Source organism: Dama dama, chromosome 8 (assembly GCF_033118175.1).
Source record: "Dama dama isolate Ldn47 chromosome 8, ASM3311817v1, whole genome shotgun sequence".
In the NCBI taxonomy this organism is placed as follows: Eukaryota; Metazoa; Chordata; class Mammalia; order Artiodactyla; family Cervidae; genus Dama; species Dama dama.
In genome coordinates this window covers 13,997,955-14,025,657 of record NC_083688.1, presented here as the reverse complement: position 1 = coordinate 14,025,657, position 27,703 = coordinate 13,997,955, and the positions used below count along the sequence as shown (strand labels likewise).

General features: G+C 38.6%; 1 protein-coding gene across 1 annotated transcript; it reads left to right on the top strand.

Moving 5' to 3' along the window:
* Positions 1–1,541: 1,541 nt before the first annotated feature.
* On the top strand, positions 1,542–27,445 carry PTP4A2 (protein tyrosine phosphatase 4A2). Its single transcript, XM_061148438.1, has 6 exons — positions 1,542–1,678; positions 16,291–16,989; positions 19,150–19,242; positions 22,403–22,533; positions 23,872–23,946; positions 24,917–27,445. Exons 2-6 carry the CDS (start codon positions 16,894–16,896, stop codon positions 25,023–25,025), a joined length of 504 nt encoding a protein of 167 aa, XP_061004421.1. The 5' UTR covers positions 1,542–1,678; positions 16,291–16,893; the 3' UTR covers positions 25,026–27,445.
* Positions 27,446–27,703: the final 258 nt, after the last annotated feature.

Sequence of the window (27,703 nt, the reverse complement as noted above, 5' to 3'; positions counted from 1 at the left end):
ACACTGAATATTCATTGGAAGGACAGGTGGTGAAGCTGAAGCTCCAATACTTTGGCCACCTGATGTGAAGAGGGGACTCATTGGAAAAGACCTGATGCTAGGACTGAAGACAAAAGAAGGGGACCACAGAGGATGAGACGGTTGGAGGGCATCACTGACTCAATGGACACGAGTTTGAGCAAACTCAGGGAGATGTTGAAGGACGGAGAAGCCTGGCATATTGCAGTTCATGGGGTTGCAAAGAGTAGGCCACTTCTTAGCGTCTGAATGTCAATTCTGAGAAGATGAGGCTTCCCAGGGTGAAGGAGGAGGACAGAGCTCCTTGCCCCTTTTCCCCAGCTCTCAAGGGTAAGCCTCCAGTGCTTCTTTCCTGCTGCCATCTGGCAGTGGCCCTGACCAATCTCCCAAGTCACTGGTGACCACATCTTCCAAACCAAAACTCCTAATTCATGGTCCGACAAAGAATTTCTGCCCACCTTCTAAATGCAAGAGAGAATACTGAGAGCTCTAGAATAATCCCTGTCTTTAAATTCAGGGTCTTCTCTTTATCACGCATTTTTCATATATAATGAAAAGAGCCCCATGAGGTAGCTGATAATCATTTTCATTTAATAGTTGAAAATACGCAGAGAGGAAATAACTTGCCCAAGATGCTATCTCCCGGAAGTTTGAATTTCGATCTCCTACTCGGATTCCTAGGTCTGCGCGCGCGCGGGCGCGCGCGTGTGTATGTGTCGCGGGCGGGGAGTGAGGGTAGGGGCACGCAGAAATATCCTGAGCAATTGCAGACGCACACGCCATTTATTTGGGGCCTCGAGAAAGGGCAGCCAAGAACTGAGCTGCCCGGGTTCTCACTTCTGGGTTGGAAATCCCCGAGTAAAGGGCTCGTCCCATCAGGGTCTGGCCTCAGGCCTCACGGCCGGGTCGCGGGAAAACACCCTTCGACCTTGAGGGTCACCCCGCGGCCTCCGGCCCTTGCTCAGCCCAGGTGCGGATGGGCGGGCCACGGCGTGGGCGAATGACTCCCCTGGTCAGGTTCTGCCCAGCCCCCCTCCCTTCCCTGTCACATGGACGCGCCTTCCGCAGCCAGAAGTGCTGAACGGAACGAACCACGATGGAGGAGCGGGGGAGGCGCCCAGGGCAGTGGGTCAGCGCCCCGCGGGGCAAGTGGGCGGGCCCCACCGCCTCGAGCCGGCCCGCCAGCCAGTCAGCAGGCGCGGGGGGCGGGCCGGCGGGCGCGCGCGCGCGCGCCGCGCCCCGCAGCGCCCCCTGAGGGGCGGCGGCGGGAGCTGGTTCCGGCTGCGCGCGCAGCGGTGGTGGTGGCGGCGGCGCGATCGGCCGGGGCTGTAACCGTCGTCCGTCCGGTAGCGGCTGGAGCGGCAGCGGCGGCCGGTCACGGCGCGAGGCGACGCCACAGGGCAGCGGCGGCAGCGGGGACAGCGGCAGCAGCCGGAGACGCAGCGGCGGTCGTAGCAGCAGCAGCAGCAGCAAGACGGACTCGTGGACACGCGCCGCCGCCGCCGCCGGGCCGGGCCGGGTGTCGCGCGCCGAGGCTGGGGGGGAGTCGTCGCCGCCACCGCTACCGCCGCCGCCGCCGCCGCCGAGGTGACTGAGGAGAGAGGCGCCTCCTCGCTCCCGCCGCCGCCAGACTTCAATGCCCAGTCCCCAGCTCGCCAGCGTGAGTTGCGCGGCTCCCGGGCGGCCCCCCGCGCCGCCTCCCGGGGCCTCGGGGCAGGGGAGGGCGGGAGGCGGCGCAGCCATTAGTGCAGGCCCGAGACACGTCCCCGGAAGGAGGGCCGGGCCGGGGCCGGGGCCGGGGGCGGGGGAGCGCGGCCGGGAAGCGTGGAGAGCGAGGGTGGGTGAGGGGGGGGATCGCGCGTGTGGGAGGGGAGAGGAGCGAATGCTGTGTGCAAGAATGTGGAGTGGGGGGGATGTGCGTGCGTGAAGGCGAGAGTGTGAGTTGGGGAACAGGGCTGAGTGTGCATGTGGGGAGAGCGTGGCGAGGGAGAAAGTGCAGATGGGGGAGTTGGGGGGCTGTGTGTGTGCTTGCAGAGGAGAGTGAGGGGGAGTGTGAGTGGGGGGCGGTAGGGGGTACAGTGTCAAGAGGGTGGGAGGTGAGTGTAGGGGAGAGGGAGCGGGGAGCGTGTGGGAACGAGTGAGTCGGGGGAGAACGCTTGTGCGTGGGAGAGTGGGGTAAATGGGGAGAGTGAGTACGTCGGGGAGGGAGAGTTTGCGTGCTCGGGGTAGAGTGATGGGCGGGAGAACGTGAGGGCTGCGTGAGAGAGAGCTCGGGGAGAAGGTGAAGGGCAGGCGGATGAGGCAGCGTGGAAGTGTCTGCCTGCGATTGTCCAGTCTGTGAGCAGACATGCTTGGGGGCCCTCCTTGATCGTTTTCTAGGGCCGTAGCGAACCTGGGTGTCCTGGGGTAGGGAGTTCTTTCCAGGAGCATCTTGTTCCTGGGTCCTTGGGTTCAAGTATGAGCAAAGGGTACAGAAGTCTATTCCAGTGGCAGTATCATTTTCTGGCCCTGTGCCTCCCCCCGCGGCCCCCCCACCCAATATTTCAGGACATGGACACCAATTTCCAAATTTGTCGAGCACATGATTGGTTGGCATCCCACCCTAGTCTGTGTTCTGAAAGCTAACTAAAACAAGTTTGTGTATTGTCTGGGATCCTAGACTCTTGCCTTTTGAGTATTCAGATAGACTCTTGTAAAGTACTGCTAGTTTTTCAGGTGAGAGGTGTTTTATTGTTAGGTAGATATAAGAAATGTGTTTTAGGTTTTAGCTCTTTGCTACACTTCTGGAGAGAAGCTTTTAAGAAATAATAGTAATAATAATGGTGTAGCATGTTGATGAAGATCAATCATAGGGTGGTTTATTATTTTCTAGAATTTTTCAAGAAATATATAAAATACCGGTGCTAGCATCATTGTATGCATTCAGCAAATGCTTTTCTGTGTGGAGTCACCAAGTTGTAGCTACTGCTGGATTAAATCTGGTAGTTATTGGCTGCCTTGCTCTGTGTTACAGAGTCGTTTCAGACAGGAAGTTAGTGAAGTTACGCCTTATTCCACATGCAAAAGGAAATTAAGGCTTCTTCATCACTTGCCAGCATAATCACTGTGTTGGTGAAGATGGTGAAAAGTTGCTTGCTGGTATTCATTTTAAAAGTAGTTTCATGTTGTATAGTGAATGGGCTAATCATTGCCATGGACTTTCCCAGATTCTTGTGTTGTAGAAGGAAGTAGGGGTTCTTGATGAAGCGTGCCTTGATACGGATTTTATACTGAAATGATGAGAAGTCTCTTAGAAGTTGGAAGTCTTTTCAGTATATGCAAAGAGTAGTGTGGTCCTTTTGGTATTAAATGTGATAGAACTACAAGCAAAAGCATTGGTGTGTAATTAGAAGTCAGAAATTATATTTTTCTTATGGTGTCCTTTTCGTGATCTTTAGCATGCTCTCTACTTTGAGAAACAGTGACTAGTATTGTTATCATTCGGTGGGTGACTGGATTAGTTAGTATTAAGTGCCTACTGTGTACCAGGTGGTTTTTATACTCTTGTTCAGTTCTCACAGCTACTATTAAAAGGTGGTAGGTGTTCTCCTTTGCATTTATTTGACACATATGGTTTCTATTCGTCAGACTAGGGATACAGTGATGAGCCCTCAATTGACTTACAGTGATGAAATGAGGCAGTAGGGAGACTCAAAGAGGTTAATTAACTTGTCCCAGGTCAGAACGTAATAAGAATGGGAGCTAGATTAAAAACCCAAGTCAGTCTGACTCCAAAGTCTTTGACTTTTCCACTATACCATTAACTTCCCTCACGCTAGATTGTCTCTCTTTGAAGTTTCTCCTCCACACAGTGACCTAGCAGCTTGTACAGGTAAGAGGTGTTGAGGTTAATGCAGAAGACAGAATGGCTGGAGGCAAGTAGATCCTTAAGGAGATGCTGACTTGACGCTCTTTGGGGCCTAAGTTAGGATAGGCTTTTATGTGGGCGGAGATTCTGCCTTGGAACTCACTTGGGGCCTTAGGGTGTGTGCTTTGAGACAGAGTTTTTATGAGGCACCTGGGATATGTCTGGGAGAGAAAAGTCTGATTAAAGAAACCAATAGACTTTTACTATGTTTTTTATTTTGGGGGAAAGAAGAAGAGTGTATCAGTTGGGTCCAGGAGTCACAGAAGTTGTCTTTTGTAAAAATCTTTCTCTTCAACTTTGTGATATATGTACTTCAGGAGACTGTGAGATTGTGAAGAAAATATATATGAAAGTACTTCGTTATTTATAAATTGGACTATGATTCAAAGTGTTATTATCACTAAGACTTTACTACTGAGGTAACAGTTTGTTATATTTAGTAGCTGGAAAAGGCTGCTAGCATTTTAGACCACCTTACAAATGAAAAATTGTTTAGAGCTGCTGAACCGGGTATATTCTGACTCAGAACAGCTAAAGTCAAACCACTCCCTCTATGAGTCAGGCAAGTAATATTTAATTTGAGCGAACCAAATTTATAGACAGAAACCATTTACAACATCATTGAACTTTGGTGGCACTAGGGAAGAGTAAATGTTTGAATGCTTTTGCACATACTTTTTAAAAAAATCTGAAAGCTCCATATTTATGTTTTACTTGAAAAGACCCTTGTATGAACAAGGAAAAACATTTTTTTTTATTCACTTTGTCTTTATTTTTTATTTTTTTTTTTACCCCCCCCCCCCCACTTTGTCTTTAAAGACAGTATTTCTATATGAAGTAGTTGCAGAACACTTTATAGTTTTGAGACACGAAGTTGAAATTTAATGGAGACTTATCTTAGAGGGTTTGACTGTACTTTTGTTGTTGTCGGAATATGAGATTGGTAACCAGCGAAGCCCCTGGGAAAAGCATTTACAAATAAGATGCAGAGGAGCGATACATACATTTTTAGCTGTTGCTCTTGAGTGAAACTTAAGTTAGAGGGAAGCCCAAGTTAGGCTGATTTTTTTCAAGTGCTGTCCCATCAGCTCTGCTTCTTATAGACGTTAGTGATCTTTAAAAATTTCAAGCAAGTGGAAATCAGGACCCCTAGTTCTAACATACCAGACAGTTATGTTTATTGAATTAGGATGGTGGTTTGAGATTTTGAGGTCTTGGAATACTTGTGAAGTCCAGCATGCTTTAGGTTTCAACATAATCGTCTCAAGAATCTTCTTTGTGCTGAATCACAAATCATATCATTTTAAATTCATAATAACTCTGGGAGTAAGTAATGGCATCCTTCCAATTTTGTAGATGAGAAAATTGGTTTAGAGATCAATTGTTGAATCCTAGTTAAAGAGTATCAGTAAATAGATGGCAGTGGATTAAAAAAAATCTCCCCTTGGGGCTTAAAGTACTTAAGTCTCTTTCTAACTCTCCCCCTACCCTCTTCAGTTAACTCTAGTCATTTACATGAGTTGTGTAGGAATTAGTAGACTTTAAGGAAATTACCTTTATCTTTGCTTGAAAGTTAGTATTTCTTTCTTTCTTTTTTTTTTTTTTAAGGATACTTCATTTACTTTTTTTGCTCTTTGGGGCATGTTGTTGCTTTGAGATTTTTCTCAAGATACTAGTTGGGTTATGTAGAAACTAATGATTATTCTGTAAGTTTATAAAGCAAGAGTCCTTGATGTTACAGTACAGGTAATTTTGTATCTTGGGTTTGTTAAATAAACAGATGCCACCAACTAAAATTACTTGGGAAATGGTGATTTGAATCTGTTGCTTTGGAATATTATCCATTTTCAGTTTCAGAACTAGTGTGTATATATAGAGGTGTCTGGTTGCTTTCTCTGGTTAGCCTTCATTTTATTGACTGAAGCACATTCTCTGGCTCCTTTGACTTCGACTTGAAGCCTTACAGGATTGCTTGATACAGAGCTCACGTGGATATTGTATCAGAAATCTCTCCCTCCTTGGAGTTGTAGAGATTCAGGCTAAACCAGAAACTGTCTCTACTTTGACACCTTCATGGGAGAAACTGCACAGCCCGGCAGGCTCTGTCCATTTTCAGTAGTTACCTTGCGGAGTTCCTAGAACCTGTATGAGAATATAACCTATCTCCTGCACATATTGAGGTGGTTTTTCCTGCCCTATTTGTTTAGTCAGTGTAGATTTACAGTGCATAAACTCTTTGCCAAAAAAATGGCTGAGGGGTTGACAGATTATAGCAACAGCTTTATGTGACTTGAATACAAATGTGTTTTGCTTGCCTGCGCTGATTTTTTACCCGTAGATTCTGTAACACAGCATCCTCTCCATTTTAAGTGGCGTAGAAACTAAATTTCAGCATTTAAATATAAATTTACGTTGCACAACATTCATTTTTAAACTGTAGAGAATTTTAAGATTAAGCTTTTCTGTGACCCTTTCCTTGCTAGTTGAGCCTGTTTTGAAAAAATATTTTGACGGTTAGAACAGTCTTTACCTTTTAGAAAATTTGTGTATTTAATTTTCCTCATAGTATTTTTGGGTTGAAATTTCATTCTTCTCAGAAAATGTTAATTCTTTTGGCATAAAATGCACACATGATATATTTGCTTTAGCAGATTAGATAAATTACTTTATATTTTTATTTCTGCAGTGGTCAAAAATGTTGGCTCTTAACTAATGTATTGTTTGACAAGAATTCAAATGCACAATCAAGTCTGCTTTCTTCTAGTTGTCTTTTAGTTTTGAGATTTGAGCATAACTTTTTTTTGCAGTCTTTCACTGAAAACATTCACCATGTTGTACCCCCATAGTCTTTGTAGATTGGATTTATATACACATATTGATATTTACTGTTTTTAATAGTAAAACAAATTGGTGAGTTTCCTTCTTTCCATTATCAGTGAAAGCCTATCATGAGGGAACAGAGTGACTGGTTGGTTAGTACAGAAGGATATGAGTCATCAGCAGGATTTGTCAGCAAATTGAGAAGGATATGATGGAAAAACAATAGATTCTAGTGACATTCTTCATTCCACACATGTGGTTACAAACAGGTTTCCTCTTGGTGATTGGTTTAAATCATTCGGATAATTGAGATCTTCTGGATGAAGAGCACATCAAATTTAAGCCATAGCCTTAACTCTGAACTGTTTTTCTAGTGAGATGAGATATTCATTTAGAGATTATCAACAAGTAGAATTTAGTTAAATTTGTATCTGTTTACTAGGAAAATAATTCAACTGTCAGGTAGATTTTAGTAAGCTGAGAGGCTATTTTTGAGAAGCTTGCTGGTAATTATGGAGCTGCTTAGTAGATCAGGAGATGCCCACTACTGTGGCAATATTGGTTTTCTCTCAGTGGGCAAAGAGTTACTACTACTCTACTTTTAAAATCCCTAAGAGCTTTTATTGCATTAGAATTGGTGTGAAATTCTCAGCATGGTCAAGGCCTCCTGAGAGTTATTTAACCCAAGACTTAGTTCCTTTCTCAAGTCATGCTACTGTCACTATTTCTGCCAGTCTTGTCATAAAAGTTTTATCTTTCCTCATAAGTCTTAATTAACCCCACTCCATTCTACTCATGCTTATTTTGTGTCTTCAAAGTATGTAGCATTAATAATGAAATTGTAATACCCACCATCAAATATCTTTCACCCACATTTATTCGTCTAGGATCCTGATTAATATGGTATGCACACAGAGCCCCACAAATGCTTTTGTTGTAAGATTAGATGACTGTGTTTTAGTATTATTCAGGACTGGTGTAGTCTCTCACTTCAGTAAGCATTTGGAGGAAGAGGACATGAAAGATGAAATTTTGCATTCTTTAAGTGAGAAGAGAGGGAAGGTGAATCCATGTTGAACTAAGCTGGTGAGCAAAGAATAATAACCCCTTGGCATTATAGAGATATTTCACCCTTTTTACTTCACATTTACATGTAATGTGAAACAGCTGCCTTCACTGTATGGTTTCTGAAGATTTTTGAATGTTGCATTTTATGAAAATAAACATCAAGTCATTATTGGGCAATTAGTGGATAGACAGTATGTTTTAAAAGGCCACCAGCAGATCCAAATTGAATGATTTGGGTTCTTGTCTGTTTATCTTGTACTATACTCAGTGCACAGAGAGATGGCTGAGAAGTATAATGTGATTTATAAGAAGCAAGTTTAGGAGAGGAAGTGAAGTGTAACTTACTTAGGGGAAACTTGGACCAAAATGCCCTAACAGCAGAAAAATTTCTGGGGCTCAAACAAAACTTATGCTGACAAGATGTAATTTGGAATGTTTTTATTCCGTATCCTGTACATAGAGAGCTTCCTTCCCCCCTTTTGGTGGTGGATACTTGAAGAGGACCTTTAAATATGCTCAATAGGTTAGACAGAATGGGGAAATGAAAGAGTTAAGCTGACCCATAAACTGCTAAGCTCTGAAACATATATTTTAAATAATGCTAACAATAGCCTGGAAGTTTTTGCTTTGCATGCTGCTCCTGTGCTGTAGGTTATTTTGAAAGGTGATTCAAATAACCTTTTCCCAAGTATCCATTTTGCAACCTCAGGGAACTTGCAGCTGTTATAGTTGTTCTAACTGTCCTGATATAGCTCAGAAAACATTTCAGAGTAGTGTTGACAGGGTGAATTCAGGTGCCCTTTTGGATTTTTACTTCTGAGTTTGCTTTATTACAGTTGAAGTTCAGACTCTCAAATACCTTTCTTTATTAATGAAATAATCCAGTGGTTCTTGGGTTAATGTGTGTATAGTGATAAACTAAAGTAAAATGATTAAGACTTAAATTGTTCTCCAGGAAAATTATTTAGCCTTTTGAGATTAAAGAAATAAAGATGGAAGGAAAGAAGAAAACAAATCCTAATGTTTAATTTTATGGGAATGCAGCTGAATTTGAAATAGTTGTCTATTCCACATAGGGGGGTACTACAGTTTTTTAGAAAAAGAAGGTGTTTAAATTTTGTATTTAAGAGGCTTGGGAGTCTTGTACATAAACTGAAGTCTTTAAACATAAAGCCCATGGAGAGTATAGTCATGATACCTTTGCCTGGAAATGGAAGAGAATGAATAGAATCAATTTAATAGAGCTATTTAACTTAATCTTTAAAAGAGTCACTGAAAAAAAAGAAGCTAATGTCCAACACTAGAATGATGTTTTAGGATGTTAATGTTTTTGCTGGTATTCAAATAATTTTTAGAAAAAGTGAAAATTGGCCATAGTGTTGTTATCTCCATTTAAATTTTATTTCTGAAAGGGAAAATATTTAACCTATTTGGACAAAGAGATTCAGCTAGAAAATTGCTAATCTTTAGAGGAACAATGAAGTACAAAGTTGAAAAGTAAATATTTTCAAGTGTGGCATGAAAATAATTTAATGCAATTTTTGTATTACAGTTATTTGTAGAGGTAGGAATTACCAGAAAAGGACAACTGCTTCTAATCACCAGAGAACATACAAATTTAAAAACCACTCCCTTTTCATTTGAGTGGAAACAGAGCCCACAGGACTCAAGAAAATAACTGTCACTGTTCTCAGAAGCGGGTGTGATTGTTGGTTAATTGCTTTCCTTTCCTTTCTGAGTGGCAGGCCATGTAGTCCTGCTGGTTCTGAAATGTTAAGATATTTTCCCACAAGGTCATAATTTCTCTTTATAGAACTGATTATTGATTTGTGTACTGGAACTTGATTCTCAAGTTCCCTCCTTAAATGAGGAAGTAGAAAAGTGGGAATAACCAAGGGAGTAACTACAAAACTTTTTTTTATCAGTAAGAAGCATGTTGCTATTTTTAACTTGTTTACAGATACTTTGAATCCTAATTTGTGTAGAATTTAATGATACCTCTTTATCAATTCCCCAGGACTGTAGTCAGTAGGGGAAGAGAACTGACATTACTTTGAATCGCCTTAAGTTTAGGTCGCCAAATGGCATCTGCTTTTAGTTTGATAAATGCAACAATAGAGGGATGAACAAATATAAGTAGTACACAGAGTAGAACTTTGTTTCGGGCTCTGATGAGTTTGGTGGGTTATGGAAGATGAGTAAAAATTTCCAATTTGAGACCAGTTTACCCAGAAGATGAGGTTTTTTTTTTTCTTTCCTACTTGATGTTTAGTTGGTACCGTATGTTAGTTTCAGGTGTATAATGTAGTGATTATACATTTAAATACACTATGAAATGATCACCTCTGTAAGTCTAGTAACCATCTGTCACCATAAAAAGTTATTATAGTATTATCGATGATATTCCTTATGCTGTATATTATATCCCCATGACTGACTTAATTTATAACTGTAAGTTTGTGCCTCTAAATTCCCTTCACCTGCTTCTCCCAGGTCCCTGCCCAGAAAATGAGAGTTTAATTAGCAGAGTTGAGTCTTCTTTAGTTGACAAGTCTTACTTTTTATCTCAAATGGTCAAAATGCAGTAGATACAGTAATTCTTTACAGAGGCATTTCTCTGCTTTTCTTATTTGATGGTTGCAAAGATTTTATGGTCTGTTGTCTGAATAGTCAGCTATCTGAGAGTTCTTAAGTTACTCAGGGCCTTGACTTTTTCCCCCAAGATCCCATGTCCAATCTGTAGACAAGTCTTTTGGAGCTCTACCTCAAGGTATATCTTGAAACTGATTCATATTCTCTCTACTGCCGCTGTTTTGGCCCATGCCACCATTATCTAGCTCCTGGATTGTAGCATCAAGTTCCTACCGGATCTCACTGCTTTTCACCCTACTGCTCTTATATTCTGCCTCCAGGTAGCATCTAGAATGATCCTTTTAAATATAAGTTGTCACTCTTGCTTGAAACCTCTTATTTTTTTCTGAATAAAAGTCAAATACTTTTGTTGGCCTTTAAGGCCCACTTTTTATTTCTCTGACCCTCTTCGTTCCCCCTGCCTTGCCTGTTCCAATAGCGCTAGTCCCCTTGCTGTTCCTCGAACACTCCAAGCATGGCTCCACCTCATAACCTTTGCAAGAGCTAATCCCTCTGCCTAGAGTGCTCCCTCAAGTGTCTTTTTGGCTCACAGGTCTAGGATAAAATGTCACTTTTCTCATTGAGGCGTTTTCTGCTAGCCTTATTTAAAAGTGGAATCCCCTCTCCCTTCTGACATTGCAGGCTCACTTGCTTTGTATTTTTCTCCATAGCAAGGGCGTGTTTTATTTGTCTTTTTCTGCCTACTAAAATATAAGGTCCATCTTGACAGGAATTTTTGTTTTGCATACTGCTCTTGCTATACCTATCAGAATATATGATACACATTGTGTCCAATAAATACTTGAATTTATGAATTCTTAACTAGCTAAATTGCAGGAAAAATGTCTGATCTTTAATGAGAATGAATTACTGTTGACAAATTATTCATAGTTATTTTAAGACCAATGCAGATGTCTTCAATGAAGTGAAATGAATTTGTTTTAGGAAAAAATTGTTGCAAGGTTTTAGTCTTATATGGGGCTTCCCTGGTTGCTCAGACAGTAGAGAATCTGCCCGCAATGCAGGAGACCTGGGTTTGATCCCTAGGTTGGAAAGATCCCCTGGAGAAGGGAATGCTACCTGCTTCAGTATTCTTGCATGGAGAATTATATACCATAAAACTTACCTGGAGTCTTATATACTATATTATGCTTTCATGTTGTCTGCTGTAGAAACAAGCTGACTCAAATTTGCTTGACTTCCTGTAGAATTTCTGGTAAGAAAAGTAAACAGTAAATGTATACTTGTTCTTTAGACCTTTGTTTTTAGATTTTATTTTCTAAGATCTAGAGTTCTTTATTGTATATTTACTTAAAACATGCAGTTTTAATTTGGTGAACACTGGCATAACTTATCAAATGGTTATTGTATCATTTACTTTAATTTAAAAATAGAGGTGATTTCTCAGTGGAAAGCTCGGTGTGAGTGGTTTGACAGGATTTTTAAAAGGTAAATGCCCAGTAAGTTTGTTGTTTTTTCCACTGAATCATGTCCGACTCTTCTGTGACCCGATGGACTGTAGCCTTCCAGGCTTCTCTGTCCATGGGATTTTCCAGGCAAGAATACTGTTGTGGGTTGCCATTTCCTTCTCTAGGGGATCTTCCTGACCCAGGGATTGAACCTGCGTCTCTTGCATTGGCAGGTGGGTTCTTTACCACTGAGCCACCAAGGAAGCCCCCTCAGTAAGTTTGGGTTACATCAAATGGGGCTGATTTTGTAAAGTTTCTCATGCACTTGAATTCTCTGTATTTGAACTTAGAATTAACAGTTGCCAAAGCAGGATCTGAATTTTACTCAATAGTATCTTTGACAAAGAAGAAAGCTATCTTTCTGGAAATGTGTGGGTACAGACTGGTTGCGGACAGAAGGACTAGCCCCCTTTGAGGCTCTTTGTAATCCGATGATCATGGCAGTTAAGGATATAGTGGAATTGTAAATCACTGTAGAGTTCTTTATCACCCTAGAATTAAAAATTAAAGGGACTTCCCTGGAGGTCCAGTGGTTAAGATTCCGAACTTCGAATGCAAGGGGTGCAGGTTTGATCCTTGATTCACATGCCCCACATGGCGCAGCTAACAAAAGAAAAGAAAAAAAGCTAAAATAGTAAAATTTAAAAATTAAGGTAAGAACCCAGAAACTGTTCAGAAGGCATATATTGTAAATCATGTTCCTTCAGCTTCAGTCGCCTCCACCCTGAGGCAGTCCTCTCTTTGTTACTTTCCAGATAGTCTGTAGGAATGAAAACACATTCAGTACTCACAAATATTTCTTTATATACTCTTTATATTGTAAGCACCTTACCCTTTTCACTTGTTAATGTCTCTTAGCCATCTTTCCACATCAGTTTACCTTGATGTTTTGTTTTTTTTTTAACCTCTCTGTGGTTTTTTATTTTAACATTGTGCCCTGATTAAATGATAACTTGTATTATTTCATGCATTTTGGCTTTTGGGTCTCATCTGGGTAGATGTTAGCAGTAGAGTATTGACACTGGATATTTAAACTTGTGACATACGCTCTTCAGAGTTTTAAGTGGTCTCTGTTGTGTTACTGGTTTAGTCTTACTGCTACTGCTTCTGCTAAGTCACTTCAGTCGTGTCGGACTCTGTGCGACCACATCCCTGGGATTCTCCAGGCAAGAACACTGGAGTGGGTTGCCATTTCCTTCTCCAGTGCATAAAAGTGAAAAGTGAAAGTGAAGTCGCTTAGTCATGTCTGACTCTCTGCGACCCCATGGACTGCAGCCCACCAGGCTCCTCCGTCCGTGGGATTCTCCAGGCAAGAGTGCTGGAGTGGGGGCCATTGCCTTCTCTGCTGGCAGTGCACTATTCTGACTTCGTGGGCCTCTGCTTACTTGGCCTTCTAGCCCCCTCTTTTTACATTCTTCTTTCTCTTTTCCACTTCTCTCCCTCTATAATTTAAATGGGTTTCTCTGTCACAGACCATCCTTTCTAGTTCTTCAGTGAAGTTACATTCTTTTGTTCAAAATGGAAATACTGACTGGGAAATGGGAATATCCCAAATTCAATATTTTAAAAGTTAGAGTCAATAAAAGATAAAGGGTGGAGGGACTATTTGGATGTGTATTTGAATATGATCACTATCAAGTAAACAAGCCTCTTCCATCATTTGGTAAATTAAAACAAAAAATCAGTTTTTACTTAAGTTGGTAGAGCAGAATCGATGTTAGAAAACTTCAGAAAGTTTTCCAGTAAAGTCTGCAGGTGCTGAGTTTATGCTAAAATTTACAGCTTTGTAACTTCTGAGTACTTTCCAGCTGTGGTGGGTTGTGTATGGTTTTTTTTTAACAGACTGTTTGCTTTGCATTCTTATGGGTGTCACAGAAACTAACATTCGTTTATATGAATTGACAGGTGCAAGAACTTTGAACAGTTAATGTGTAGTTGAACTGGTGGGGGAGGGGAAGCAACAGAAACTTGCTTTTATCATGTATCTGTTAACTTTGATAGACCATACTATTTCATTTGGCAGAAATTCCTTTGCTGGGGATCTCAGTATGGTATTAAGAATTGAAAATCTGGGAATTCCCTGGTGGTCCGGTGGTTAGGACTCAGCGCTTTCACTGCTAAAGTCTGGGTTTGATTCCTGGCTAGGTTACTGAGACTAAACTTGTGTGGCCAAAAAAGAACAAAAAAGAATCGAAACTTTAATAATAAATTATCCTTATCCCTGGAAGTGGTCCTTTCCAAATGAGCTTGGAGGAATAAGATGGGATAATGGTTGTTCTGTTTGCTGAGCAGACAAACACCATGATTCGGTAGAAAACTTCATGCTAGAGCTGTAACCTTTTAAGCCTGGCCATCACTACAGTGCTGGTCTTTCAGCGCCTTTCTCAGCTGACACACGCATTAGCTATGATAACATTAAACGAAGGCATTCAAACAGGTTAGAATTTCCCTGTGTTTTGCTCTGAGCTGCACACAAACCATTGTTCTTTGAGTAGTTAATAATCTTTTCTCCCCTTATTAAAAGGTCAAAGAATTGCAAATGAACATCCAAGTAAATATTTGAAGAACAGTTACATTGTCATGAATAAGACTATGACTTAAAAAATAAGTGGGTACCTCCATTAGTCAAAATTGAAGGAGAAATAAGACTTGGCTTCTTGTCCTTGATCTGCTACTAATTAACAGTATGGTCTTACTTAAATCTTTTAATTTCTCTGAGTCCCAAACAGCATCTTTTTTTTTTTTTTTTTCTTTTAAAGGTCAGTGTATTTGATTTCTTAAGTTTTGCTACCTTTAAAATTCCTTGACTGTGCAAGGAATCCTCTGTGAAATGTATAGTCTAAAGTGGCTGTGTTTTAGGGTTACAGATAGAGTTATGAATGAGAGTGATGGTGTGTATTATGTTTTTCTTAGTTTGAAAGTAGAAGTTTTGTTTTCACTGTAGTGGATAACTGAGGTGTTGAAGTTTTTAAGATTCCTTTTTGAGTATCTTGTATCTCTTTCATATTTTAGGAATGTTTTAGTTTCGTGCTTGTGTCTATGGTAATGTGATCAGAAGTATGTAATTTACAAAATAAAATGTTATAGAATATTATAAAAAGGCGACTTGAAGATAGAATGTTAGGCTTGAAAGTTTGAGGCTTAGGTTCATTCTTATCTGTTTAAATTTCTCCCTTCAAGTGCCTCTGTAATCATCTTTCGTCTGGTCACAGTGATCTTTTTTAGAGTTCTGAGTAAGCATTTATTGGTGGCTTAGTGAAGAGGCAGGTGAAAGAACTTAGACCTTGTTCCTATTTCCAGAGGAATTTATGATTATGTTGATACACTGACTGAGCCAGTTATACAGATCACTGTTGTTTTGAAAACTCTGCCACTTCTCTTCTTGCCTTGTTTTTATTAGTAATTAATATTTGGACAGAAGACTGTGTCAGTCAACCTTTAGATGCCTTTGTACTCTTGAGGTAGTGATATGTGAAATAGTAAAAAGATAAATAGAACTAGAAATGAGAGAACAGGAGTTGTACATTGGTTGAGTCAGCTGGCATTGTGGTACCTTTGAAAAAATATAGGACTTAACAGAAGACTTGAGTTTGAATTTGGGCTCAACAAATTCATTCACCTTAGGCAAGTCAATTCACTTTTCTGAACCTCATGTCATTCTTCATGGGTAGTGAAAAACTACCCAGAGTTGTGAGGAAAAGAAGATAATTTCTTGAAAGTACTTTTTGAACTGATATCATATTGGGGCCAGTGCATATATTTTGTGTAGAAAGAATTAAATCCTCGTGGAATTTTGGTAAATATCCTTCATCCATTTACAGATATAGTTTTAATCAGAAATAGTTAACATCACAGCAGAAAAACAAGATCCTTGTGAACTTTTTAATGAAAGAGGTTTCATGAAAGAGAGGTTTTAAGTATCTTTTAATCATTTAGAAATGATTTTTTTAAAAACACAATCATTTTAAAATGACTTGAGTTAGAAATCTTATTAGTACAGAACTTTATTGAACCTCATTTTGTAAAAAGAAAAGCATGCTTTCGTGTGTGTGTGTGTACCACATGACAAGCATGATCCTAGTTCTCTGACCAGGAATTGAACCTGTGTCCCCTGCAGTGAAAGGGGAGTGAAAGTGTGGAGTCTTAACCATTGGACCACCAGGGAAGTCCTTGGGTATACTTAACTTTTTGAATCTCTGATTTTTAAAAAAGTCTTGGTATGTACACTTTTATCCTTTTATTGATGGATGGCAGTAGTTCAGAAGCGGCACCATTTCAGATGTCCTGGGCTCATAAAAAATGTATTCTTGACTTTGGGCATTGTGTTTACTATGCTGTCAACCTCCAGTTCATTTTACTTATGCTTTTCTCCTCCAGGTTTTTTGTTGGAATATACGTTGCACATTTATGGCGATTCTGAGCGTGAGGGCAGACTTCTGCCAGGCTCAGCACAGCGTTTCCGCTGACAAGTGAGCTTGGAGGTTCTATGTGCCATAATTAACATTGCCTTGAAGACTCTGGACACCGAGATTGGCCTCAGAAATAGTTGGCTTCTTTTTTTTTTTTTTTTTTTATTGCAAGCATATTTCTTTTAATGACTCCAGTAAAATTAAGCATCAAGTAAACAAAAGTGGAAAGCGACCTATACTTTTAACTTGTCTCACTAGTGCCTAAATGTAGTAAAGGCTGCTTAAGTTTTGTATGTAGTTGGATTTTTTTTTGTAGTCTGAAGGTATCCATCAGCAGACATTGAGGCCCAAGTTGAATTTGGATTCAAGTGGATTCTAAATACTTCTGCTTATCTTGAAGAGAGAAGTTTTTGAAAGAATAAACAAGTTGAATAGAGAAAACACTGATTTAGGCATTTTAGTGGTCTTTTTAATGTTTTCTGCTGTGAAACATTTCAAGATTTATTGATTTTTTTTTTTCATTTTCCCCATCACACTCACACACGCACGCTCACACTTTTTATTTGCCATAATGAACCGTCCAGCCCCTGTGGAGATCTCCTATGAGAACATGCGTTTTCTGATAACCCACAACCCTACCAATGCTACCCTCAACAAGTTCACAGAGGTAAGATTGTAGCATGGTCTATCTTTTGGGTTGATTTATAGGTAAAGTCACGTTAAAAGTTAACACCATTGTAAAGAAATCTTTTACCACAAAGCCATTTATTTCTGTGATTGAAGCATGGATGGTCTTTTTTTGAATTGAGCTGAATTAGTTAAAACAGATTTTTAGAAGAACATTTATGGAATTTGGAAATATCTTAGAGGTATCTAGTACTGTGTTTTTTTTACTGTATCCTTTCAGCGTTGTTAACAGTTCTTTTGTTACACATTCAATAATAAAGATAATTAACATTTATTGAATACTTAATATGTACCCAGCACTACAATAAGCAGTTCTATGCATTGTATCATTTACTCCTCACAATAACCCTATGAGGTATAGGTACCATTGTTTCCCTCTTATAGATGAGGAAACTGAGGTTCAGAGTGATTTAGTAATTTAGCGATTTGCCTGAATGCACCCAAGTATGTGGTGGAATTATCTCTGACACTAAAACCCATTTCTGCCTCAAATGTTCTGACCACTTTTAATGAAAAGCTACTTTCAAACAACTTAGGAATAGTAGCCATCATATACATGTGTCCAGAAATTTGGGGGAAGGCAAGGTATCATAGGCAGCATTTTTATGTCAGATCCCGCATTTTTTCTTTTGGTAGTAGTAGAGCAACTTTTTGTACTTTAGTCAACAGACATTTGGATGTAAGCTTTTAGAGCTTTCTCAGATTGTTCAATCCCAGTGTGATTTCTGTTGATGTATTTATAAAGTAGACTTGGAGAGCTAGACGAATGCCTAAGGATCCTAAATCTACCTCTGTCACTTTACAGATGGCAAAACTGAGTTCAGAAGAGATCTTTTGACTTGCTGAAGGTCACAAATATTTACCATAAAAAATTTGTACTGGAACCTTTCAATGAACAGCTACTGTAGAGTTCATTTTAATGGGATTTTATTTGTGTTTTGAAATTTTTAAAAATTCCTGACTCAATACATAACACAAAGAGGCCTTTCTGTGAAAAATAAAGTCTTTTAGCAATTAAAATGACTTTTCTCTTTAGATAACCAGGTGATTGACACCAGATGATTGACAGTAGGATATCACTGTTCCTGCTTATTTATATTAATGCTCTGGGCTTCTTAACCTTGTGTACCCAGTGTCCAAGTTGATGCCAAGCCTGTGTGCCCTCAGGTTGTACAGTCACCTTTAAGCCTGGCTGAATTACATGATACTATTTTCAGCCTGTGGATTCCTTGGTCATAGACTCCTGCAACTATAAAAAGATACTGGTGGCGTTACTATAGGGAAACTTTTACATTGTTTTTTGGCCACACTGTGCAACATGTGGGATCTTAGTTCTCCAACAAGGGATCAAACCTGTGTCCCCTGCATTGAAAGAAGTCTTAATCACTGGACCACCAGAGAAGGCCCTATAGGAAAACTGTTAAAGAAGCAAGACTTCTGGCTATAATTATTTCTGTGTTACTTGACGTTGTAATATAAACCACTTTCTAAACTTAATTTCAAAATTACTGTTTCTTTAAATTGCAAAAAGCACTTACTACATAAAAAACAGAAGATACAAATAAGCAAAAGACAATTTAAAAATACTTAACTGTTAGTGCCTGCTGTCTAGACATTTTTCTCTGTATTTATGTGTATATTTATAAATAAACATATAGATAGGATCACACTGTGTATTTAAAACAAATATTCCCCCAACCTCCTAAGTATAGCTGTCACAGTGTTCTGTATGAATGTGCTACACTTTCTTTAACTGTTCGCCTGTTTTTGGACTATTAATGTTTCTAGCTTTTTACTGTCTCAGACAACCTGTGCTGAACATGCTCATATCTAAATCTTTGTGTATATCTTTAATTATTTCATTAGTATAAATTTCGAGAAGTACAATTTCTAGGCCAAAGTGTATGTGTGTTTTTTTAAAGTTTTTGTGTTATGCTACCAAATTGCCCTTTACAAAAGTGAATCTTACTGATGCTTCCACTGTGAATATAAGAGTCTCCATTGTATATGTTGTTACGAGAAGAATGATTTTGACCTTTGTTTAAGAATGAAGTCTCATTTCAACTTATACACATGTGTTTTTAAAGCTTTCATTGCAGATTCTAAAAACAGATTCCCTTATATTTGTTTTTCTTTAAAGGAACTTAAGAAGTATGGAGTGACAACTTTGGTTCGAGTTTGTGATGCTACATATGATAAAGCACCAGTTGAAAAAGAAGGAATCCACGTTCTAGTGAGTGTGTAATGTTTTAATTTTTCACTGCAAACAAGTTGTACCTTTCAAACAGATATTTTTAAAACTTGGCGCTCATAGTTTGTTTTTTAAACTTACAGGAGATACAACAATCATAGCAATCTAGTAAAATTCTTTGGGTTGGCAGTTTTGTTCATTTGTGCCCTTAAAATCTACAGATGCAGAGTATTTTCAACAAATAAAAGGCAAAATTTAGCATACACTTATTTTAAGAAAATCAGAAATTTCATTTTTCTCTGGGCAATTAGCGTGATATCTAGCTTTTGTTTCTAGGCTACTGGTTTGAATCTAACTCTTCCATTAGACATTCTTAAATCATATGGAAATATTCTGTCTCACTTTGCAAGTACAGATTGGTTACTTAATATTTTATATTGTAGGAGTCCAATTTACATTGGACATAGGATAACTTGTAGGAGTCAAAAAAGTGGGAGAAAGGAAAAGAAGGGAAAGGGAGAAGCCATCTTGCTTTAGAGTAATTGACATACTCTGTGATATTTTTTGGTAGGTTTCTAACAAGCTTTTGTATGATTTGATTTCTTTCATAGTTCAGTTTGAATATAGTGATTGGAATTGTTTTAAATTAAGTTTCTCCTTGCCCCTTAAATATTCTATTTCATTAGTCGAAATAGGAACCTCAGATTAGATAAAATTTTATACTTTATTCTCTTAAAAAGTTGTCTGTATTAGAGTAGCACATATTTGATTGATCCTGTAGTCTTGGTGTCTTAGAGCTGTTTGACATGGTTGTGGGAAGGCATTGTAGTGCAAAGACAACTAGAGATTTTTTAAATGATTGGGTAGGAAGAAAGTACTAAGCAAGGTAATGGTACAAGGTTATGTTCCTATTTTTTATTGCATTGGTTGCTAGTTGAGTAAGGCAGTTGATGCAAAGAAAATCAATGTCCTATTGGTAAGGCAGTTGTCTCATACTTGATCCATAAAGTTTCCTCACCTCTGCTTTGGTGAAAACACAAAAACTAAAAAACCAAACATTATGGTTTTTTTTTTTTTTATAAAATGTATTTTAATAGTATGACATGATAATAATACTTTGCTTGCACTCCTATTTCCAAATGACTTTAAGGTCCTCTGGCTGGATCACTGGGGATAAGTATAAACGTGGGTCAATGTAGCCCTATATTTAAAATAAAAAAAAAAAACCCAGAATTTTAACTTCTGAAATTCAACCAAAATACAAGTTCTTTTCCTGTATTGTAAGTATGTTCTTTCGTGGGTAGATGAGAAATCAGTTTGTTTTGACAGTTGGCAGGGTAAGAAAATGAGCTGCAGAGTGACCGTAGTCTGTCTGAATCAGTAATGTTGGTAAACACCTTTATGGAATAGAAAGAACTAAAGAACTTGAAGTAGTTTGTAGAAGATAATGGTAGATCTGAGATTTATTCCAAACCTTTAAATCTAGGCTTTTGTTTTGAAGAGATGTGATCAGGTAAAATTAAAGGTCTAACTAAAGCTTGGGAAAAAAAGGGACATTTAGAATTAAGCTTGGAATTTCTTTTTTTTCCTAGGCAGAAATTTTAATTTTAGTGTAATCACGAATTTATTTTTGCTAGGTGAAGAGGGTTTGTAACACTTTACATGAGGATACCCAACATGAGACCTTTCAACACTTTGACCAGTGTTCTTGTAAATCAGAGGTCTATTAGAAAAGACTGCTGTAATGGTGGTTTCAACCATGTCAGTTTGAAGTTCAGATGCTTCTAAATGACTGCTTTAGTGATTTTTTGATAGAAACTGCTTGTATGAGTCAGTAAAGGCATGTTTCATATTACTGTTTCTTAACCAGATGCATTTCAGAGTTTTAGAGGAAGTAAGCTCTTGACTAAGATACTAGTTTTACTGGTATTTACAGTTAAAACTCTAGCAACATTTATGATAACAACACTGACAGCTCTTTAATTATGGGGTATAGTTGACAAATCAAACATAATGTGCTATTGTGGCTAATGGGCTACATGAAGTGTTTTAGTGGTGCCAATAATAAGTGCAGAATCAATTTAGTGTTCTGTCACTTTTCTCTTTTTCCTTCTCTAGTATCTTAAAGTGTCCTTATCCAATCTCATTAGAACAGTATTAAAAAAAAATTTCCAGTGTCTTTGCATTTCTGTCCTTGAAGCTAGATGGGAGAGAGGGTATGTACCATGTGAATCTCCCTTCACTCTTTTCTTCAAAGGTTACTTATGTTGATTTCTCAGAACCTCGTGTTTTGGTAACAAGGAAGATCAACTCTCATGCCTGTATTGTGAATGCACATGGGGTTGGTCTTAATTGAAAAACAACTGAAATCAATGAATATTAAAGGAGAAAGGAATACTTGAGAAAATGGTCTTTTCTTCTTGGTATTGTATCATGTGGCACTGTGCTTATAAAATGGGATATGTATAATTCAGGCAGAGCTTTAAAAATATTTGTTGCTTGGCTTTTACCAAATACATATGTAAGCACAAAGATGGTAGTCCGTTTCTGTTATGGTCTGCTGTTGGAAATTACTTACCAGAGACTTTTGCTGTAAAGAAAAGATACTTGTAACTTAGAGCTACTTATAAATAATTTTGAAGATTATGCTCTATTTGTAGAGACCAGTGAGATACCGGTTGGTACACTTCTTTGCCAGAGTCGACTTCTAAATCTTATTGACAAGTGTTGTGTCCTCCCTTACTTTGTCTCAGTTTTAATTTTCTCTGTTGTGTCTAATTACTGCTCTATTCACCCACCCCTGGAGAATCCCAGGGACGATGGAGCCTGATGGGCTGCCGTCTATGGGGTCGCACAGAGTCGGACACAACTGAAGTGACTTAGCAGCAGCAACTGCTCTATTCAGATAAGATATTTGAAGAATGCTAGCCTCTTGTCACTATGATAAGAGTTATTTCCAAAGATAAAGTTTGATGCTTTTGATGCTGGCTATGCTTCATTGAGAAGACTGAGTTGTCTGGCATGGTTGAATTTTGATCTTGATCATTTTTCAGAAGTGATCAGAAGTGTGTGATTAAGAATAGGTACATGTTAGTACAGTTAGTGTAGTTAGGCCTCTCTTGTGTACTGTGTAGCTGTTGTGCATTAGGATGTTCATCCTGGAGAAAATATCAATTTAATTTCAAAGATCTTTTCCTCCTAGGATTGGCCTTTTGACGATGGAGCGCCACCCCCTAATCAGATAGTAGATGATTGGCTAAACCTACTAAAAACCAAATTTCGTGAAGAACCAGGTTGCTGTGTTGCAGTGCATTGTGTTGCAGGATTGGGAAGGTAAGCTCTTCTCCTTTTGTCTGTGAATTCATTATCAAAACTTTCACTTTGGTAGAAATTTGTATTTGTTACACTAAGTATTAAATTGCCTGAAAGGAAATGAGAATAAAAGCTGGTGTCATGATTTCTCAAAGTAACTTACACGTTTCATTGTTTGTTTGAGTCTGATACCATACTAGATTTAGTGGGTGATGATTCTAAAGTTGTTTTGAAACTGTTTTAATGTAATTCTCTTATCTTTGAGCCAAAAATACAGCTTTAATTCAATATGTTAGTTTTTTCTTCTCATTTCCAGTAATCCAAGGTTTAGGTCTTTTAAATTGACAACAAAGATAAAGTATCTTTAGATTTGAAGAATTTGTACATGGTTCATTTTGGTTTGAGATGAACGGGAAATTTATAGATGAAGAGCAGATGGTTGAACCTTAAATTCTTCTAAGGAAATGTATGGAGAATGAAAATTGACTTTGATTTTTAAAAACTTTTCCCTTGAGCATTTCATGAAATGGTGTGGCAACACTCATCAGCAGTAGATTAAATGTCAATTTATGATCTGCACTTGGACTCAAAACATTAATGAAGGCTGCTGTTGCCTCAGGGTGGTGGTGACTCAGGCTGTTACCTCTGTTCAACCCTTTTATTTGCTGTTTTCCTTTTTGTAGTTTAGTACAGTTTCTTCTTCAGTGTCAAGAAGTTTCAGTCCTTTTTCTGACTTGGGGCAATTTTTTAAACTAATAGCTCTCTTGCTTAGGTAGCCAGTCCAAAGTTAGTGCTCTGTAATGGACTTTTTAGAAACATCGTTTCATTTGTTATATTAAAAAAATATATTTATATATATGCATATATGCTTATACAGAAAGCAGATTGCAATTACCAGTTCTCTGACAGTCCCCTAGCTCATAGAAAGGATTTTGTTGAGGAAATCTAGCACTGTTTTTGTATTTGGTGAAGAATGATAATAAAATTGATTTGTAACAAAAATTCTGAGACACTCAGGATAATACATCTGGTCATTTATTATGATAATGCTTAAAGATCAATGGATTTTTGGTGATATAAAATGATGGAAAATTTAAGATACAATGTGATGATACTTTAAAGAGTAAAGATCTCTAAATAAAGGTTTAAATTTTTGTGCTTTTTACTAAAAATAGAAAATAACCTAGAATCTATAGTTTAGATATTTTTACTATGTAGGAAAATACCTGATACTTTAGTATATAGGAATAAGGAAAGCTCAAGCTTTAAATAATTTTGATAATATGTAACCCTGTGTTTTAAAAAACCCTTTAATTCCAAAGACCTGTGGTTAATTTACAAATGAGTTTTTCTCTGCAGGGCACCTGTACTAGTTGCACTTGCTTTGATTGAATGTGGAATGAAGTATGAAGATGCAGTTCAGTTTATAAGACAGTGAGTATGAAGTTTTACTTTCAGAAATACATAAAGCAAAATCATACAAGAGGGAGCAATTATAAAAAGTACCCAATTATAGTACAGAGTAATTTGCTATCTTTGGCTTAGACTGTTGTTTGAAGATAACCAAAAATAGCAAGTGATAAAAAGACTCACAGTAACACTCTGGCTCCCAGATTTAAATATTTTCTCATTTAGATGACAAATTGGAAATTGTAGAATATGTCCAGTATATGACTTGAATATCTAGAAATCTTTAAAACCAATAGCTAGGTAATGGAGTTTCAGTGATCTAGTGCCTCTTTTAATAGATGTCCAAAATGCCTTCCAGATGTAACTGTGACAAAGAGGAAAGGAAGAAACCATAGAGGGAGTAGTTAATCACCTAGGACTCTTAAGTGACCTGTTCAGTCACAGAATCAGGATGGTATGCCCGAACAGAATCTTGACATCAGTCTGGAATAACAGGCAATTTTGTTGTTTCTTTGGCAATTATTGTCTTGCCCTTTCTCTTTTTAGCCTTTTCTTACCAAAAAAAAAGACACTTTGTGACAAAGGGCATGAAATGTATGGTAGCAGCCCTTGGAAGGTAACATATTTCAAGGAATGTCCTCTGTGTCTGCTTCTTTATATAAATATTTGCTCATTTATCCTAAATACTTGCTGCCAGTTCTAATATGAAGAGTATATTAATTGGGAAGAATATAGTCAGATGTCTTTGGATAAACCATTCTGATATTTATTAACAATTAATAGACTCTAATGAGAGCAAAGAAAATTTGTCTATTTTTCATTTAGGAAGGCACAGAAATTTCATTGTCCAGTTCAGCCCTTTCACGTAGAAAGTGATATATGGGAAATATGCTGGTTTTCAGCTATGTAGAGTTAGAAAGGCCATGGGCCATAAATATGCATGTCAGGCAGCTCTTTTTTTACATGATAAAGTTTGCCATTCTTTTATTTTCAGAAAAAGAAGGGGAGCATTCAATTCCAAACAGCTGCTTTACCTGGAGAAATACCGACCTAAGATGCGATTACGCTTCAGAGATACCAACGGGCATTGCTGTGTTCAGTAAAAGAAATGTATACGAAGGCTGACTTGATTGTAGCATTTAGAGGGAACTCTTGGTACCTGGAAATGTGAATCTGGAATCTTAACTGTGTCATCAAAGTAGTGATGGATTCAGTACTCCTCAACCACTCTCCTAATGATTGGAAAAAAAGCAAACACAAATCCCTCTATAACGTGAATAAAATGTTTAAGAAAAGAAAAAGAGAAAGAAAATAGGGATTAATTTAGTGAAGGATGATTTTGCTTCTAGTGTTGGAGTTTGAATTTCTGCCAGGATTGAATTTATTTCAAAATCTCCTGTCTTTTTTAACTTTGTCAAAATAGGTCTCTAAGGAAAACCAGCAGAACATGAGCCTCTGCAGAACCATCTGTTTGGGGAGCACACTCTTCCATTATGCTTGGCACATAGATATCCCTGTTGTGGGATTTCTTTCTTTCTTGGGGGAGGGGGGTGGGGGAGATTGGTATATTTTTCCCTTCTTCTCACTTTCTCCTATCTCTGTTTTTTCCCCTGATACAAGTTGTAGGTGGAATAGGAGAAGCCCATGTTGCTGTAGATGTGTGTGCAGTCTGGCAGCCTTAAGCCCACCTGGGCACTTTTAGGAAAAAACAAACGGAAAAAAAAACCACCAAAAAAAAAAGGGCGGGGGGGGAGTGACATATATATTGTATGATCCAGGTGGTTCTTAGTCTTTACTGATGATGGGGTATTCATGTTAGTTTCTTTTCTTGAAAACCCTATTCAGCATTAGGCAAAGTAGCCAGGAACCTTTTGTTTTGATAAATTTGTAGGGAAATGGCATTTTAAGATGAGTCTCTCTTCTCAAAGAACTTAGCTGAGAGTCGAATTCATCTCTTTTCCAACCAATGAAGCTAAGTGGTTGTCCCAGAGATGTTTGTTTCGGAAGGGGAGTACTCCAAGCCATCACTAAAGATGTGTCCAGGCAGAACCTTAGTACACTTTCTACACCTTGTAGAAGTGTGGGCTGTAGCATTACTCTGATTTTCTGTCTAATGATGTCAGAGGATGCTGGTAGTATAAAGTTTTTTATTTTAGGACTTATTTGTACTCTGAATTTTCAGGAACAGTCAAAGGAGTAGCAGCAAAGACACAATATTTTAGACTTGAGAAATGCCTGTAATGGGTATTTTCCAAACTGCTCCCTACATGTACAGTTCAGTTTAACCACTGATTGCCTTGTTATTTTCTTACTAGGTTCTTTATGAGACTTAAAACAATTTTTTTTTTTGCTGGTTCAAAACCAACAATGCCTAGTGAGTATGTGTCCACAGGCCATAACAGGGTAGAAGAGAGATATAGAGCAGCTCCGTGCATAGCAAAGGGACTGTGGCTGGTGCAGCGGTGTAGTGTCATTTCTGCAGATTCTTTGCTGGGTTTAATGTACTGATCTAGAAAAGCTGTTTTTCTGCTCCTTTGCTGTTGTGACCAGGCTGCATTGACAGAGCAAGTTGGAAGGTACCATCAGGGGCTCTTGCACTCTCCATCTGAATATTGCACAATTAATAGTGCTCTGCTTCTAAGGATTTGAATGGAGTCTTAGGGTCATCTTGTCCTGTTGGAATATGCTATGCAGAGCCTTAAACTTCCCATTTTGTTAGGATCAGCTAGGCCAGTAGGAATGGACCAGGACCTTGTCTCACACTGATGATACCTCAGATGTTGGCTGGCTATGTGAACTGCCTATTTCCTATGCCAAGCTGTTTTTGATTTTTAAATAAATGAAAATCTGTAAATTCTCTCCTCCCCTGTCCCAGAAAACAAAGCAAAATAATGCTTTTTTGAAATTGTCTCTAGGATTTTAAAGTGAAAAATGATGGTACTATCCAAAATTCTTTATTTCAGAATCTGACAGTAGATTCCTTTAACATAGGCTCAAGATCAAAACAGCATACCCTCTAAGCTCAGATAGACTGTTGACTCCAAGGGTTTTGATCAATACCATAACAAACCTTTTTCCTTTGACATGCTCTGATTTTTGTTGTTTGGAGGGAGAGAAGAAGGGAGGGGGAGAGGAAGGGGGGAGAGAGAGAGAGTGTGTGTGTGTGTGTGAGTGTGTGAGTGAGCAAGTGAGTGTGCAGTATCCACCCGTAACAGTGCCTGCCTGAGTTAGGAAAATTACATTCCTGGTTCTGTATGAGGAGAAGGGTATGTAAAATAACATGAAACATTAGCCCTCATATTGTTTTAAATTACAGAATAATGTTAATTGTTCTCAGAACTGGATTTTCTTCAAAATTAAAAAAAAAAAATTTTTTTTTTTCTTTTGGATTTAATGAAGTATTGCTAGCTGAAGCCAGTTTGACATGGTGAGAGAGATGTCAGACTGATGAAAGGTGTGCAGCCTGATTTAAAACCAAACCCTGAGCCCTTTTAAAGAACAATAAAACATATTTTACATGCTCTTTGTCTGTGTATTTGTTCTCTGTCCTCAGGTTGAATTTTATTTATGTCTCCTTAGAAATCTTGGTATTCTCAAGGCCTCTTTTGGGTCCTGCTTACAATTACTGTAAGGAGGTGAAATAATCAGAGGTTGGGAAGTTTGAAGATTTCTTGCCTCCTGGGTGTTTAGTAAGGGCATACTTAACAGTTTAGTTGGGATATGTGAAGTTCACTTTCTGGTTCAGTTCTTGGAGGTAGCGCTGTAGGAATTCAGCATCTCG